The sequence below is a fragment of the Aptenodytes patagonicus genome, chromosome 21, assembly GCF_965638725.1.
Source record: "Aptenodytes patagonicus chromosome 21, bAptPat1.pri.cur, whole genome shotgun sequence".
Lineage (NCBI taxonomy): Eukaryota > Metazoa > Chordata > Aves > Sphenisciformes > Spheniscidae > Aptenodytes > Aptenodytes patagonicus.
This window is the reverse complement of record NC_134969.1, coordinates 8,478,358-8,496,235: the sequence shown is the minus strand read 5'-3', so window position 1 is coordinate 8,496,235 and position 17,878 is coordinate 8,478,358. Positions and strand designations below refer to the sequence as shown.

Genomic DNA, 17,878 nt, shown 5'->3' with positions numbered 1-17,878 from the left:
CCGCGGACCAGGCGGAGAGCCCAGGCTCAAGCGGCAGCCGGACCCGCCCGCCCCGCCGCCGGCGCCTCGCTCCTCCCCTGCGCTCCCGCGCACCCCGCCCGCGCAGGACGCCCCTCGCCGGGGCCGGGGCCGGGGCCGGGCCGGGCCGGGGCGGGCGGCTCCCAGAAGCGCGGCGGCCCCGGCCCCTGGCGCGGGAGCTGCGAGGCGGGGGGGGTGGAGCGCGCGGCGGGCGACAGACGGCCCCGCCCCCTCCTCCCCGCAGGAGAGCCGCGCGCACGCGCGCTTGCGGCGCGCTCCCGCCGCGTCACGTGACGCCGCTCGATAGGAGACGTCCGCCCGCTGCCCCAGATGGCGGGTCGCGTGGGCAGCGACGGGCGCGCCGTGACACGTGTGCGTCACGTGACGCCGTCCCGGGACGATGAGGTCAGTGGCTGCGAGTCACGTGATCCTTGCCTACGCGCAGCGGGGCCGGGCGCAGATGGCGGACGCTGAGGCCGAGGGGGCTCCGCGGCCCGAGATGCAGCGGCCGGTGGCGGCGCTCCGAGCCCGCCTCTGGCAGCTGCAGACGGAGCTGCGCGAGCAGGAGGTGTCGGAGGCTTCGTCCCGGGCCTACTGCCGGGGCTTCTGCCAGGTAGGGGCCGGGCAGGGGTGGGCCGCGGCGCGGGCCGCAGGCCGGGTGCCGGGCGGCGGGGCCGGGGCGGGCCCGGCGGACGTCTTCCGCCGCGGTGCGCGCCCAGCGCTGCCGGCGGCAAGGCGCTCCCGTTCCGGGGGCTCCCCTCGCTCTTCCGGAGCCGCCGTGGTGCGGCGCGGGGGCTCGCGGCGGCGTGCGCCGCTGCTGAGCGGGGACGTGCGCGCCCTGCCCGAGGGGTGCCCCCGAGGGGTGCCCCCGTGGGCGCGCCGGTGCCAGCCTGGGGCCGGGCCCGTTGCACCGAGGGAGCCGCTCGCCTTTGGGCTGGGGCAGCGCCTCGGGCCTGGACAGCTGGTGACCCTTGGGAGGTTCTCGGGGGCAGGCGGGCCGCGCCGTGTTTTCTCAGTGCGGTCTTGGCTCGGTTCCTAGACCTCCGCTTTTCCGTTCTTTACCTGCCTCGGGATCAAAACGATGTGTTTTGCCTTCATTGAGATCTGCCGCGGAATATGCAATGCTGGCTGGTTTGTGAAGGCCTGCAGTTCACCTGAGTCGCTGAATGAGCTTCTGTGGTCCAGTGATCTTGTCTGAATACTTGCTTAATGCAACTCAGGCTAAGGATCAGCAATTTCTGAATCGAGGTACTAGCCTCCTGAACAAGAGCTGAACTTGATTAAAGTCGCAGTGATGGAGATAACTTATTCTCAGATAAACTCTTTCAGTGGTTAATTAGTTTTTGCTTCCCCCACAGCATCATTTACTGTGAGCGCTAAGGTTGAATAATTGTTGTTAGGTTGGCAGGTTGGAGAGCCATCCCTGTTGAATCTGAAGAGATTGTGGTTTCTAAAATAAAAAGTAAAAATAAAAAAAAAAATCTGTTTTACAAGCTAGTTTAACCATACTTCAGCTGATACAGCCACTGTATTTGAATGGTGAATGGCAAAATCGGGTGCCAAATGAGACAAAAAAATCCTACTGGTGTGTTATAGATAAGTGATGTTATCCTTCAGTCTTCCATTTTGCATCCACAGGTTGTGTACTTTGCCATACTGTTCTGGGAGCATGTTTAGCTCATCCCTTACCGAAACAACAGAAGGAGTTTATTTGTTAGGTTTCAAAACTCTTGTTTCTCAAACTGCAGGATGATGCTGTTGCATACTGCTATATATGTCCCAAGTTAAGCATACTGTTAAGATCTGTGACCTTGTATTTACACAGAGCCCAGTATAATGCGTGACTTTCTCCATGTTTCAGCTTTTGCTAAAATTGTTTCCAGTGGCATTCATTGCATGAGAACACTGAAACAAATATTCAGCTAAAACATAGTAGAGGTTGTCAAGATGATCAATATATGTAGAGGTCCAGTCGCCCGGATTAGTTTGGTACAGATAAAGCATTAGAGGTACTTGATTAATGGAGTTTGATGGGAGACAGTTCTGTTACTTAAAAACCAAACAAAACCCCAAACGCTGTCCCACAAAAAATGTAGAGCTCTTTAGGTCTTTGTGCTGTTACTGAATGGTAGTCTCATTTTAGAACACTGTGGTAGATAGTACAGATAAAAATGAAAAAGGTCTGTCTTGGGTTGCCATCAGTTTGGGACATTTCTGATTGTCATGACTGTACACCAGGAGATACAGTGGAAAACATGAAATTGCTAGTCTGTCATGCAGCAACTTCAATGGAGTATGAATTTGTGATGTCATTGTGCAATCAAACCACTGTGGTTAGGATGTAATTTTACATCTTGGTTTCCCCTTCTGATGGGGGATGTTTGTGAATGTTGCACAGAGTTTGAGTGATAAAACTTAAAAATAACTTAAGGTCTGCCCCTAGGTGAAATTTAAGGAGCTCAACTTAATTTTGTATTAATGACTTGACTGGTATTTTGTCATAAGCTTATTAAGCTACAGCAGAACGTGCCTAGAGAGAAGCTGAATTTAACTGGGCTTAAATACCATCTTGGGAAGTAGCTGCGATGAGGGTAGCTGAAATGTTTTAGGGCAGGGATGGATTTGCCATCCTGTGTGTACATCTGTGGCATGGTCCTGAAAGGTGCTCTGTTTTGCTGTGGAAGTTACCGAGGCTGTTGGGACACAACAAACTGTGAACCAAATCAGTAGCTTTCCTGTGCTTTGAGCTGTCTGGATGCTATGTTTTACTACATGTAAACTTGTGCTGCCATGTGCAGCTTTCCAGTAGCTCTTCCTGGATGGGATGCTGGATGGCATGATTTCCTGAAGATCCCTATTTTTGAGCAGGGGAGTAAGACTGGTGTCCAGGATAACACAACAAAGAAACTCATGAAGCCTAAATAGCGGGTTGACTCTGCAACTTTATACTGTACAAGCGTGAATGCTTTCCATATTCACCCTAGGAAAAACATGTCTGTTGGGGAGCTCAATATGTACCCAAACAGCCAACTAGAATGAACAGTGTGCTTGTGTTTGAGGTTGCGCTATCGTAAATATGAAGAACAGTTATCAGTGAAGCAGAGGTTGTAGGACATCAAAGCATCCCATCTGCCAATACCCAGCAGCTGTTGGCTTTCTGAAGTTATTAAAGGTGACACAGTTGAGGACTGTCAAATGCAATCAGGTATGTTTAAGAAGAGGTGGAAGTTTTTTTCTTAAACAGAGACTTAAAGCTGTAATAACAGGTCAGGCAACTTGGACATGTTTAAATTGGTTCTGAGCAAAAAATTGATGCTTCAGAAGAAATGCAGCTAAGCAGGTATTCCAGCATTGCAGGACATGAGAATCTATGCAGTGTTGAGGACCTAGGCTGGTCTGTAGATTACGCGGTAGGTGGATGTGTGTGGCCTCTGCTATTCTCACCCCTTGCCAATTAGATGTGTTATTGTAGTCAAAGGAAGGAGGATAGGATAAAGTGTAAGTGGATGTGTGTTAACCAGACTTAAAACGTTTGAATACTGTCTTTGGGTAATTAGACTTTAAGGTAGTAATTGCTTATAAAATTGCTACTTGACTGCTTGTTAAGTGTGTGGATTATAGATTTCTGACAAGTTAAAAATTGTCTAATTTTATCTTGTATATAGACTGCCAGGAAAAGTCTGTAGTAGACTACTAAAACTTCTACTTATATTGCTTTCAAAATAGTAGAAGGGCTTTTAAGAGCCTCTGTAATACAGTTATTGCATTTTGCTTATTTGTCGGTATGCTAATGCTAATAGCATAATAATGTTCAAAACTACATATCTTTGAAGTTCAAGCTATTAATAAAGTCTCTTGCCTTGAATCTGTCTTATACGCTGAAACCATCATTTCTCATTTATTTGGGGAGAAGTTTCTGATAAATGGCTACTCAACAAATTGCTGGTATTAGCTGTAAGACTTTGATCTCAATGCTAGGATTGCACTCAAGCAAGGGTGCAGTGTTTTCTAGTAAGTTTATTTAATCTTAGGAAATACTCTACCATGTTCTATGGTTTACACAGACCAGAGTTTATGATTTAAGTGTCTGTCCAAATAATTGAGTACTAAATTTGGCTTTTTAAATAGATTGGTTTTAATGGATGTATTTTTAGAAAAGTGCAGAGACTTGTATGTTTGATCTTCTATTTCTGTAGTCACTATAATGATAGCATTACTGCTGGGTTTACTAAACAGATGACTTTGATAGTCATCAGTTGAGTAGCTCTAGGGATTACAGCTTGACAGCCTTTGAATGTAATTTAATGCTTCTAATGACATATATAATTTGAGTTATATTATCAAATCCTTCATTAATCTGTTAGAGAAGCACTTTAGACTGGTTAGTTACTAGTCATTCATTGCTTCTGCTAATGATCTTTGTGCTGTGTTTAAGGACGATTTCTGTAAACTTCCAGTCTTCTCTTCCCCCACCCTCCTTACCTCTTTATAACTATTAATATTGTGTGGGGTTTTTGGAGAGTTTGTAACTTCCATTCACCTAGGAGTTATATTACTGATACTGAGTTCTAGGAGAATAATCCACAAAACGGTCTTGATTTTTACTGATTCTTAGATGGTGTTTTTTATAGATTTTATTTTTTCTTAAATATCACACATGGTTGTGCCAGTCTAGTGGATGTCTGCTTTTTTTTTTTACCCTAGGACTAGTGTTGTATAGTTAGATCACTGACATAACACTGGATAGTCCACAAAATAGTGTGTAGCTGGCCGCTTATTTCTTGCTGTGTTGGAAGTTAGGCTTTGTCTTAGAAGTTTCTGGCCATTATGACGACTGCACTTGGTTTTAGTAAGCTCATTGTAAGGTCTGTTCAGTAGTGTCCTCCTTCCAGTCATAATCTGATATGATCATGTGTTTGTTTAAGGTGTTAATTGTTTGTGTCAGAGTCCCAACTTGAAGTGAAGTAATTTGAAGCCTGATATGACCTGATGATCCTCTTAGGACAATTTGGCTTGTATTGAATTACAGGGTGGGGCACTCCTTACAGTCTTGGCCCTAAGGGTTCCACAAAGCACAGTTGTCTTAATTGTTTGTTTTCTTTGCAGCTGGCCTTAATCGAGATTGGTACCTTGTTTGGTCTAGGGAGGGTGCAACATGAGAGGGGGTTTGGAATTGGTAAGAAGACAGGCATAACTGGTCTGGAGTTGTAGGAGGGCGTGCATGCAGAGGAGGGATGTTACTTGTGAGGCAGGTTGTCAGTAGAGCTAAGGTGTTCTTAGCTCAGTGCCCTGCTTGCTCTCAATATTACTTTATAACCTGTTGGAAAATAACATGGTAGTGTAGTGAAGTTTTAAAAAGGTTGGGAGATACTACTGTTGTCTCTGTGCTGATTTTTGAAACTTATTTTGATTTCTCTTAAAACTGGCTAGATATTACATTGTTTCTTCGGTACTGTGCCTGGATAATGTAGGATTGCTATGGTCAAGTAGTAAAATCTAGGGTAATTTTGCATTTGAAAAATGACTACTTAATGGTCTGATCTGGGTTTTGTATCCCCTTCTAATGGCTTCATGTTTGCTGTATGGGTAATGTGTGTATCTTTAAAATACTACAGCTGGAATAATGTTCTTAATCTTGACCTTCTTGCCTGTTTTTCTGCATTCTCACTAGTAATAAAGATTCCAGTGTTACATATGTGGTTCTGTCTCCATGGCAGTGGTACAAAAGAAGCTGAGTGCAGAACTGCTCCCTGAATTTTTAACTTAACAGTTCACATTTCTGCCGATTGCATCTAGCTTGCTCCCCAGTAGAAATACTGATAACTTTATCAAAATAATAAAATAAATGAAAATATTTTTGAATAAAATAAAACTTCTGTTGAGGAGAAAAGCTACCATTTTTAAATCTCCTTCAGAGTAAAAACTTCTAACTTCCAGAATTCTTCCACTGTATATGCTTGATATTGCATATTGATATTTGTTTTTTAGACAAAAGTGTATTATGAGAACTTCTAATGATAACTCATTTTCTTTCAGACACTACTTCAGTATGCTGGCAGTCGGGGTGCATCGGAACATATTTTACCTTTTTTGGAAGTATATCGAATCTCCATCCAAAGCTTTGCTAATGCACGACCTTACTTGACTACAGAATGTGAAGATGTTCTTTTGGTACTTGGCAGGCTAGTGCTGTAAGTTTTAAGTTGGTACATTAATATTTTAAAAAAAACAAACTGTACTTTATAAATGAAAGGGCAAGTTGTTGAAATAGCGTAATACTTAATTTGACAACTGTATTTACAATTTATTGTCTAGTAAACATCTTTAGTACTTTTTTAATCATACCACAAATATGTACTTGAGCATTTTGTTAATTAATGTGAACAAGTGGTAAAGCTTTATTCTTCTGTATTTGGATAATCATGCAGGTATTAGGAAGGTTCTGTTCCTTCTTAAACATTCTGAAAATTATTATTATTTTCTGTAGAAAAAGCTTAGTGTGTTTCTCATTAAATAGAAGCTTTAATAGTAGACCTTCATGCATGGATTAATAAACCTGTATCGCTTGCTCTGCAGTTGCTGCTTTTGTGTGTCCTCTCACCTGTAATGCAAGGTAGTTCTGAACATGTCCTTTTCTGAAAAGGATAAGCTGTTTTGTATTTATGGCAATCTAAGTTGCGTGTGTGGGCTGTTGCTATAGGATAGCAAAACAGAGTAGAGTGATTCAACCTGAGCTCTTTGACAAGTGTCTGTAGACATGACTTAAAGCACAGCAATTCTTCAAACAAAAGAGAATTATTTTACAGTCCATCAGCTAAGTTGGAATAACTTGTAGTTCCTCAAAGTCTGTTTTAAGTGCAAAGCAGCTATTTGTAATTGAAGAGTGTAGCCTGAGGGCTTTCACATACATTGGAGTATAATCAGTTACTACCCTTAGCCTGAGAAGGATAACTCGATGCACTGGTCTTTCCTTGCTGGTAAGGTTCATTCGAGGGGGGAGGGTGAAGATCTAGAACCTTGAATATAAAGATCATCATAGAATAAAAGTAATTCTGTGACAGTTTTTCAATGGGCTGTTTTTTCTTTGTTATCAGTAGCTTACTTGCTTCATGGTCTGAAGTCAAGTGTTTTCGAGAGGGGTTTTGCAATGAACTCCTTGGTCATATGCTTTTTTTGTAATGTACTAACTTGCAATATAAATCAACAGCTCAGAACCAGATATCTCCATATGATGCCTTGAATTTTTTTTTTGGAGTTATGAGAAATATGTGAACTAGGAGTGATTTTTTTTTTTAAACCTTCTGTCAAGAAGGGAAAATGCGTGAAATCAGGAAAAGTCTGTCTTAACTTCTTAATATGGAAACTGAAGACTTAAACTGCTAAATCATTTACCTGGTACATAATACATATATTTTTGGCAAAATATCTTAATTGCTTTTGCAGACTGTCCCTTTATGGATAGAATATTCTCATCTTCATCATATTATCATTAATTAGCTTGTGTATTGTGCTGTTTCCTAGTCATGTCACTTCATTGTCTTTGTATGCAGGTCTTCCATACCTGGAGTACTTTCTATATATTTTGCCACTGTTATATACTTTGGGGCAGGAATCCTAATTCTGTGTCAAAATTGCTTATGAAAATTGCTTTTCTCTTGTTGAGAAAAACCAGAATATTCTGCTTCTGCTAATACGGTTTCTTCCATCTTTCAGTGTGGGGAGTTTGTTTGCCGTTGCTTATGTATTCAGAAAATTTTGTGGTGGATGACAGTAGAGAGGCTGACTTGCTGGAATCTCCTCTGTTACGATTACATTTGAGAGGAATCTAAAGAATAAGAAACACAACGACTGAGGTCACAGATAGTTCAGTTAGGTATGCTATTTACCTCACCCTCTCCCATGTTTTTCTTTTACATAAGAGTTTCCAAGGGAGGGAGAGAGAAGTTAGAGCAGGGAACTAAAGATAAAAATTAAGTTTCGTGAGGGAGGAAGACTATTACCTGGTTAGGGACGTGAAAACATACTGTTTCCATGTAACTGTGATTTTTGGGGAGACAGTTGGTTTACCCACAGCTGTTGTACATGCTGTGTATTTTCAGACTGGAACCCTGATGAGAAATGAAACAAGGAAGCTTCCTGTTTTAAAGCAAAAGTGCTCTACTTACTATTGAAATCCTCCTTCCCTTCCAACATCCCTCCTGGAGAAGGGGGAAAGAACTTCCTCCTCCTGACATCCTTCTCAGCAGGGTGAGCCAGTAACAGCAAAACTCAGTATACTGTGGCTTTCCCTGCCACCTGAACTGGTCAATTGTGTGTTAACAGTAAATCTGACATGACATAGAGACTGTGCCACCCATAAGAAACATGATGCTGATGCAGTGTGAGACCTTGTTGGTCCACTGTCTAACCTTAGGAAATAAAAGGAGAGCTTGGAATGGTTGTTGTTGTAGTTTACAGATTTGGCAAGTGACTGTGAGGGAACAGGAATGTTCTTCTTGGCTGTGGCCATGAAGGGACATACCTGCTTTGATCAAGTAGAACTCAGACTGCTTGTTTCCACAGCCACAAAGCACAACACATTCCCCTCACCCTCCAATATTACTATACCAGAGGTATTGCCTCTGTAGAGAATTAGCCATATCAAATTTGGTCTTTCACCAAGATTTGGTTAGCTGGCTTTCCTCGTGAATCTTAGGAAGCCCTTGAAGCTGATTGTTCACCTGAGCTTCTGTGAGTGTTTTTTTTCTGAGGATACTGTGTGAGGGCGAAGATGCCATTCATGTTACCATCAGTAAGAAAATTTCATTCCATCTGAAAATGGTTTATGTGGTCCTAAGATTAATAGATTAAAGTTAAAAAGTAGAAAGAACTGTTCCTAGTTCACATTGTGTATGCCAGTAGTTAATATTTGACTGCTTTCTACTTTTTCCTGTTTGCTGTGATGGCATTGGTCTGAAAGGGAGTTTACCATTTATCCATCTTTGAGAAGGTGTTTATATGCTTTTTCAACCATGAAAAGAGAAAGGAGATCTGAATGTCATCTGGTCTACGTAGCAAAACTGGATTCAACTGATAAGACCAGTCTACCTCAAACTTCTTGAGCTGTATCTCACCTACTGAGTCTAACACACGTTGCTTCCAGGAAGAGTGTGCTTGCTTTCTGTAACACCTCTGTGAGGAGGCACATGTAATGGTTCGCTGCTTTGTCTATCTAACAAAGCATTTCTCAACCTAACAAGCTGTTGTAATTTGATTCAAACTTGCATTTACCACTCTGCTGTCTATCATTAGGAGCTAACTCAACTCTTAACAAATGCAGGATAATTCCTGGCAACAGGTGAACTATTCCTGCTGATCTTCCAATGTATAATTAGTCATCTTTTTAACTCTTAGGAAGCTTAGGGTAAGAAAAGTTTTCTAATACAATCTAAAGATGAACGCAATTCTGAAAGCTTTTAAAATTTACTTTTTAAAATTTCTGTCTTAAAATAATAGTGAATGAGGTATAAAGTGATTACAGAATAATTGTATGCAAATAACGTGTTGGTTTTTGCCTAGAGTTACTCCTTCGAAAATAAAGAAATTTAAACCTAGGAGACCTTCTCCTAAAAGATATTTTGAAGTTGAGTGTTTGAGATGAATGCTTTTTTTAATAATGGCAGCATTCAAGCACAGTTTATTTGCAAAACTGTGATTAAAGTTTGGAATTGAGTTTTGTGTAGGTAGGTATTGTGGTGGTACTGGTAGAGTGAGGTAGAAAGGCTTGACTTCATGAAGTGATCCTGGTATTTTGATTTGTGGTCTTAGCCATGATACCTAAATTCTGTTTAGTTGCATTGCAATAAAGAAGGAAGCGGGCTTTCAGGGATAGAGGTGCATTTTGAAGTATTGTATAGTAAGGATCAAAAGAAAGAATTAAGCTAAAAGGCCATTCCTCCCCTTTGCCAGTAGGGAAGGCTGGCTAGTCTTTATGCAGCTGTGTGTTTGAGTCAATTCTTGTAACAAAAACTTAGGCAATTGTCTTAGAAGTCTAATTATTTTTCTGCCAAGGAAATTCTAATTGGAATATCCTGGGTATTACTTTTGCAGTTGTGCTGTAAGTTGTTTTACCTGGTGGCTATACATCCAGAGCTCCAGATTTCTCATGGAATGATTTCCAAACTAGAGTGCTTGGTGTTGGGATCCTGAGGAAGACTTAAGGACTCACAAGAAAAGAATTTTCAGTTCTTGGTTCAGCTCAGTCCTGTGCTACTACAAAAGACGATAACACTTGAGGCATAAACTCAGCCCTCTTGTCTTCATAGACTGTCATCTTACTCTGTATACGCAGTGCTTTGAAAATCTAATTTCAGATTATTTTCACTGTCCAAGTAGCACCTTAAGGGTTAAGTACAGAAAAATGATTTGTAAAACCTTGCTTTGCCATTTTGTTTAAACCTGATATTTTATATAACCAATATCATACATATGAAAAAGTAATATTGTAGAAACAGTATTTCCAGGAATTCAGAGTGGAATTAGATAGGATTGGTTGACTTTGTTTAAGTTGGAAAATGAGGTGTGCATCAAAAGACTTCAAAAGCACATTGACCATGAAGTTTGCAAATGTTTTATTTGATGAAAAGAGTCTCTGTATGATATGCATGAAAATTGGACACATACCTAGTGATTTTTTTGGTTGTTTTTTTTCTTCTTATGTTGAAATAGAGTTCAGCTGCTGTGAGACTTTGTAAAGTTGTTGATGGTCTAGTAGCAACCACCTGGGTCTAGACATCTGGACTGGTGTATTAACTTGTATTGCCAAGCTTGAGTACCAGGGGAAAATAAGTCCTGATTGTTTTATAATATTGAGACGTACGACAGCTGGAATATCTGGTGATCCTGTTGCCCACTTATTCATGGGCATAGTAATGACTGAGATTCTAGTGCCTGATGTGAATAATTACTAAATGACAGTGATGGAAGGCTATAATATTTTCTGCCTGTCTAATAGAAGTTTAGAGCTTTTGCAGGTCTAAACCTCTATTTAAAGGAACAGGATTGGGCAGTGAAGGCAAACTTCTGAAATGTGAAAAGGATGGCCAGATGTTAATTCAGTATTTGTCCATCTGATCTTGTTTATGTATATGACTGCTGAATCTGGCTAAAAACTGATTAGGCACAGCATTTTGCAGGTAACTGTTCAATGTATTTGTCAGGAGGAAGGGGGAAAGGAAAGTCATTCTTTTTGGGTACTAAGCAGTTTTGAAACTCATGTTTGCTTTATGGTCATCTCTTCCTTTTCCCCTTCCCCACGCTCAGCTCTTCTATGTATGGTAAGACTGAATGTGTTGTCCTGTTCTTCTTCTATTCAATATTTGGGAGTGGAAGTTTTGAATAAAAAATAGCATGAGTTGGAGCTCTCTAACAATGTAGGTGTAGCTTATAGCAATTATTCAGTGCATTTATTATATGTGGAGTCTTAGACCGGTTTTCTTTCCTTATATTGTCATGATTTATGAGAACACTTTTGCTGTGTGTAAATCTTGTGAATCTCTAGACGGTATCATAGTTAACACATTTAGTTTGATTAGGTCAAATTGTTCTGTGCAGCAGTTGGGGTTTAGATAATCCATATGTCCCATATGAGGTTGGTTAGCCCCTATTTGAGAATAATATAGGCAGTAGTCCTGCCATTGCTTTGTCTCCTAGAAAACAGTGATTCTTATTCTCTAAGACTTTTCCCTGGAATGAGATCGATGTGCTAAACACAGAGTTGTTTCCTTTTTGTTTCTGAAGAGGGATAGCACTGACCTGATGGTCTAACTGAGGGAATATCAAGTAGGTCTTGCTTCCCCCCTGCTTCTGTTCTTGGAATCTGAATTTATGTATGGAATATATAAGTCTCAAATTTGCTGGATATTTCAGAGATGTTAAAACTTTCTGAACACTTCCCACTTTCCTGAGTTTTCATTTGGAAAACCTGGTACACAGAAAAAGTTCGCATGCCACTGTGGTGGGGCTGACTCATACTAACATTAATTGTTGACACAGTTGAAAATGGGATGTAACAAACTTTCCTGGGTATAAAATCAAGACTGGGTGACTAGTGTCCTATTTTTAAGTAGGAACTTGGCTTAATGAAGAAATAAGGGGATGTTCTCTACCTGTGTTGGGTAGATAACTGAGCTACACAAATACAGCAGCTCCCTGAATTAATGAACTGAGAATTTGATAATCTGATCTGTTTAACTCTGACTTTAATCTAAACATCTTTGATATGTATCTCAATATGCGTGGGGTTTTTTGGTTTGGTAAGCTCTTGAGCTTGTTGCAGTGCGCACTGTAGGTATTTTAATGCTTCCCCCCCACCCACCTCCATGCTATCAAAGACTCATAAGGTGTTTCTAGGAATCTATTCTGTGGGTCCATTTCTGTGCTGATGCACCTCTTGACATAGCTTGTCAGTCTGTTGCTTTTAGGATATTGTTAGGGATCTGTTCTCTAGGTCCGTTTCTGTGCTGATGCATGTGTTGTCTTCTGTCAAGCTGCTGTTCTTTAGTTTTATTTTCTTATATATGTCAACACTGAAACTTTAAGTTAGGTAAAGCTGGCTTTCATTTTTACCATGCTGGGGTCAAATGAGTTTTATTCAGAATGGGTATTAGGATTCCTTTGTGAGAGGAAAGAGTAGAAATTCTGTAATGCAACGTTCCTGAGCCATGTTGAACAGACTATCTTAGATTATAAGAGTAGCTGCAATCTTATCCTAGCAAGATTGTGCATAGTAAAAAGAATATTCTTTCCATATGATGACTCATGCCTGATTCTGGGTCTGTTTCTGGCCACTAACTGATTTGTGCAGTCAAATATGTTCCAATATTACTGTCATTTCTTGTCTGAATGCTAAGTAATATGTGCCACAAATGTTATTTAATGTAACAACAGGACGTGTTCAGGTAGTTTGCTTACTTGCCTCTTACTTTTCCAGGAGTTGTTTTGAGCTACTGCTTTCAATTCCTGAAAGTGAATTGCCGCATGAGGTGTGGTTAGGATTCCATCAGTCCATACAGGTAAGTGTTCTGAATTTCTTTTTTCCTATTTACTTTGTTTAAAAAAAAAAAAGGCTGCTGTTGTGCTCCTCTTCTTCTATTCTTACCCCGAATTCCACCTGTCCTGCATTGCTGTTATCTAGGCAGCAAGAATTTCTGAGCAGCAAAAGACTAACTGCAACAATGGTATTGGCAGCCTTAGGCCCAACAGTAGATTCACAACTACACAATCAATGGCAACGGCAGCAAGAGAACCGTAGCAAATCTTGATCTGTCTAATGGTTTGTGTGAAAGACTGAGTTAGATGGAGTGATGTAACAGCTCTGAAGTATTACTTTGAAGATGACTAAAAAAAGCTTTTATGGAGATCTGAGTGGCAAGTTAGTGTCTATACCTGATTTGAGAGGGTTGAAAATAGTAGGACAAGTCTTTAGTCCAGGTGGTTGCTAGAAGTGTTTCTTCTGAGGTGGTGCTGAAACAAGCTCGTAATACTACTATTCATACACTCAAATGAAGATGGCTACTGTAGACTGTGTAGGAGGAAGAGATGTTTTCAAGGTTTTAGTCTGGAGGTAGTATCTAGCTGTCTGCAAGGACTTGTGTTCCTCATGGAGCTGAAAGACAGGAGTGGTAGTCTTGCTGTGTTTATACTAATGCCCTTCCAGGACCAGGGACTGATCTGTTGCTGCTATTGCCTGTTCTGGCTTTAACTGTGACTAATGAAGTTGGAAGCTAGTATCAGTTATAAGTTACTGAAGTGAAGACTTTGGCAGGAAGTAGCTGGAAGGAAGCGAACTTAGACCTTGCAGCTATCCTTGTGCAGACCTTACACAAGACCTTATACCCCTATGACTGGGGATTTCCTCAGTCCCTGAGGCTGGGCTGCTGCTGCTGAAGATGCAAGTGTAGACGTTCTGAAGGAGCTTCTACTTTTGTTTCACCTGCAGTCAGGGAAATTGCAGGTGTGGAAACTCTTCATGTGAAGATGGATAAACCTGGCACTTTACTAATCTGTTTCTCTCAGTTTAAGAGTTTTGTAGTCCTGCTAGTAGTGGAAGGGACAGAGGTGGTCTGTGACTGGTGACTTCAGGTGTGGACAGACCTCCTTTTCCTGAAATACCATGGAATACTTAACTATCATGGCAACCCTAAAAACAGTTGGTTGTGGCATGTACTTGCTAGTAGAAAGAAGTGTAGTAGGTACAGTTTAAATCCTGTGGTCTTAGTGGTGTCAAAGATTTGTCCTTTATTTTGAATGCTGGTGTGTAAGTCCTGTGACTCCCTTAGTGACTATGGCTAGTGCACATTGCAGCACTCCAGAACCAAGTTTGAAGGTGTATCAGTTTATTTTGACAATACCCAGCTATGCCAGCTGTTACACATAGTCTGTAGCTATTAGCCATGGTGTTACAGAGGCTAGGTCTGTGCTCCCAACCCATTCATTTGTGGGGATGCCACAAATAAGGGTGGTCAGCCACAGGTTCATCTCTTGTGTTAGGGCTGATGGAAGAAGTTGAAACTTACTGTTCCCAAGGTAGCTCTTAAATTCAATAATCCAGTTGTCATTGGATAAAGAGGAGTGAATCATAGAATACCAGGTTGGAAAGGACCTCAGGGATCATCTGGTCCAATCTTTCTTGGCAAAAGCCATCTTGACAAGATGGCCCAGCACCCTGTCCAGCCGAATCTTCAAAGTGTCTAGTGTTAGGGAATCTACCACTTCTCTGGGGAGATTATTCCAATGGCTGATTGTTCTCATTGTGAAAAATTTTCCTCTTGTGTCCAATCAGAATCTCCCCAGGAGTAATTTGTACCCATTACCCCTCATCTTTTCCCTGTGACTCCTTGTAAAAAGGGAGTCTTCATCTTCTTTGTAGCCACCCTTTAAATACTGGAACACGGTGTAAGGTCTCCCCTAAGCCTTATGAGCTTATCATACACTAAAAGGCATATGTAAGTTTAACTGAGATGGCCTAGACCTGAAACAAGATGTTCTCTCATATTCAGAGTATGGGAGGGCATGTACAGGCTTTTTCCCATTATAGCAGAGGTATAAAGCAGCTCTAAGAATTACTAGCTTTTAACTGGAGGGATCTGCAAGGAGAATTCTTGTTACCAAGGAGAATCATTTCTATGATGTAACAAGCATGTGCGTTTCTAGGTTTCTGAAGTGATCGAGCTTTGATACTTCTGTCAATAGAGAGCAAGTTTTTATTCAGATGAGATGACTTTATTCAGGCTGAATATGTTGGAAAGAAACTATTAAATTCCAGGGGTAGAAGGGTGACACAAGCCCAGATCTCTCATGTCAACTTCCAGAACTAAGGGAAAATTCAAGACGTGCTGCTGTCAGGTGTAGTAACATACTTTGACTTTTTGAAACTGTGGCTTCCAAGTTTAGCACTCATCTAATGCTTCCCATAGTTCAGATAGTAGAAGATTTGGGCAAAGCTTATTAAACACAGTAGTACCCTGAAACCTTGCTGAAGAGGTTTGTGGTCTTTTACAAACAGGTGCTTCTAATGAGATTTTGAAGTAGCAGTCTTGCAGAAATACGAGAATGAGAACATTTGTACTCTGCTGTGGAATACAGTAGGAACCCACTCTTCATCAGAGAAGAAGAGGGTAACAGAGAAGGAGTATGCAGTCATACAGAGGGCAATATAGACCTTTAGACAGGAATCACTCATAGGCTCTCACGTGAGGAATTGTAGGTTTAAAGCCTGTGACCATGTTAATGTGCCAATCTCCAGGCAAATCCAGTAGCAAAGCACCGCAAAATTATATATTAGCACATGCCCCAGATTGACAGATGTGAATGTGCTTATTCCTTTCCTAACAAAAGGGGCGAGTGTGGCTGAGGAGCGTAACTCCAAATGTAACTGGTGGTTGCAGCAAATGTGGGACAGAGGTATTTCTTTCAGATCTGCCTGCAGTAATTGCTGCTCTGTAACAATCTGCACAGGTTAGTGAGAGTCAGTGAAACTTCAAATAAATTTTCATCCCAGGAGTGAAAAAGGTAAGGGCTTGCATTTCAAAGCAGCAAGGTGTAGGGACTGTTCTAAAGCTGAAAATGGAGTGTCACTGATGTCTAGCTTATATACAAAATGCTATCAAAAGCTTTATTTGGTGTCTGAACCCATTTGTTCTTTCATCCTAAATAACAGTAGTTATGCCCTGCAGCCCCCCATGAGTCCAGTTTTCCTTATCTCTAAGCAAGACCAGAGGCAGCCTGTGCGAAATGAAAACAAGATGTGAGAGTGTATGGCAGGAGTCTCAGCATGGATTTTATATAGTGGCAGCAGGCAAAAGGATGCGGACACAGGTGGGGAAATGCTGTAAAATACAAGTGAAAGGATTGGGGCAGAGTTACAACAGGGACCTTGATACAGGTAAACTCAATCTGGGGGAGGAACTCAGTGGGGAGGTACTGTGGGGATGGGTGTAATCTGGCCAGTTGAGGAAGGTAAAACAGTGCATTCAAAGATGGTTTTAGTGGGAGTAGAGATGTATTGTCATGGGAATTGAATATGGATTGCGGAACAGGGTTCCCTTCAAGCCTTACAAAGAGCATGAATGCTTTCTTTAGAAAAGTTGTGTATTGAGGGTGAGCATAAAACCAAAACTTCTGTGACACCGTAGTAGTTGCTGATTGCTTTAAATTGCCAGGACTGAAAAATCCTGGTATCTTCAGTGAACTGTTCCAAGGATTGTATTTTCTCTTTAACTTTGTCCATAGGCTCTTACTATGTTATCCTTTCCTGACTTCATCTAGAATGAAATGCTTTGTGTCCTTCTCCTCAGGACCTGTTTATGGTGTTGTCCTAACTTAATGAGATCTACATACTTAGATTTTGCATTAGATTTCTTTGAAGACTTTTGAAGTATTTATAGTAGATTTTCATAAATATTCCCATTAATATTAGCCTTATATACTTCAGTAGGTCCAATAATGAAAGGTTCAGCTAAACATGTAGAATAGAAGTGGAGTGTATTGTCAGTAGTTAGTTACTTACGCTACATACGCTGGTGAATTTCATATTTGGTATTTCAGTATTGAGAGCCTGAATGTCAAACACAGTGCTGACTCAGCAAATCAGTTGACTTGTATAATAGGCTCCTTCTTTCTCACCTTCTAAGGTTCTTTTTTCAGCCCTTAATACAAAGGTGCTGAAATGTGAATGATCCTCATAACTGAACTGGGCTCTGCTAGCTCTGTACTGTGTCCTGAAGCCCTCAGGTTAGGGAAGAGTTGCTGTTGGGAAAACATTGTTTACATTGGATGTCTGGATCACAGAATGTCATAATCTGAGGGATAGCAGTCTTTTCAGTAGTAGTACCTCACCCTTGTCCGAGTTGTATGATTTTTTTTTTTTTGTCAGCTACGTTGTTTTGGTGGTGGCAGCAGATAAGTGGTCTGTTCTGTCTTTCTCTGAGGCAGTGGCTTCTAGCTCCTCAGAACATGCAACTCAGTAGCAGAGGGATTTGGGATAAATATCACAAAGAGGCAATGAATCTCAGCTAGCGTAGTGTGCCGTTACAAAATCTGCTTGTATGGTTTTTGGCACTTGTTGGTTGGCGAGTGCTTGCTGGGGCCAGGATGGGTATAACCCTGTCCTGACAACAGAGAGGGTGAGTTCATACAACCGGGAGTTGGTGTTTCCCTTTCTTTGCCTTGCAGAACTGTGCAGAGCTGAAAATCCTGTTTGTAGTTCAATCTTCTTCACTGATAAATATCTTGGAGTTGCTGGAACAGATATTTGGGTGACACCGGTATATGTAATATGTGCTGAGGGCTCTCCGTGGCTTCCTAAAGCTATGTTTCTTGC

General features: G+C 41.4%; 1 protein-coding gene across 1 annotated transcript in view; it reads left to right on the top strand.

Annotated features, from left to right (window-relative positions):
• Positions 1–418: 418 nt before the first annotated feature.
• RLF (RLF zinc finger) overlaps positions 419–17,878 on the top strand; it is a 55,125-nt gene continuing 37,665 nt past the window's right edge. The window contains exons 1-3 of the mRNA XM_076357656.1: positions 419–631; positions 6,055–6,209; positions 12,989–13,070. Of these exons, the coding sequence (XP_076213771.1) occupies positions 419–631; positions 6,055–6,209; positions 12,989–13,070 (450 nt within the window). The remainder of the gene's footprint in view (positions 632–6,054; positions 6,210–12,988; positions 13,071–17,878) is intronic.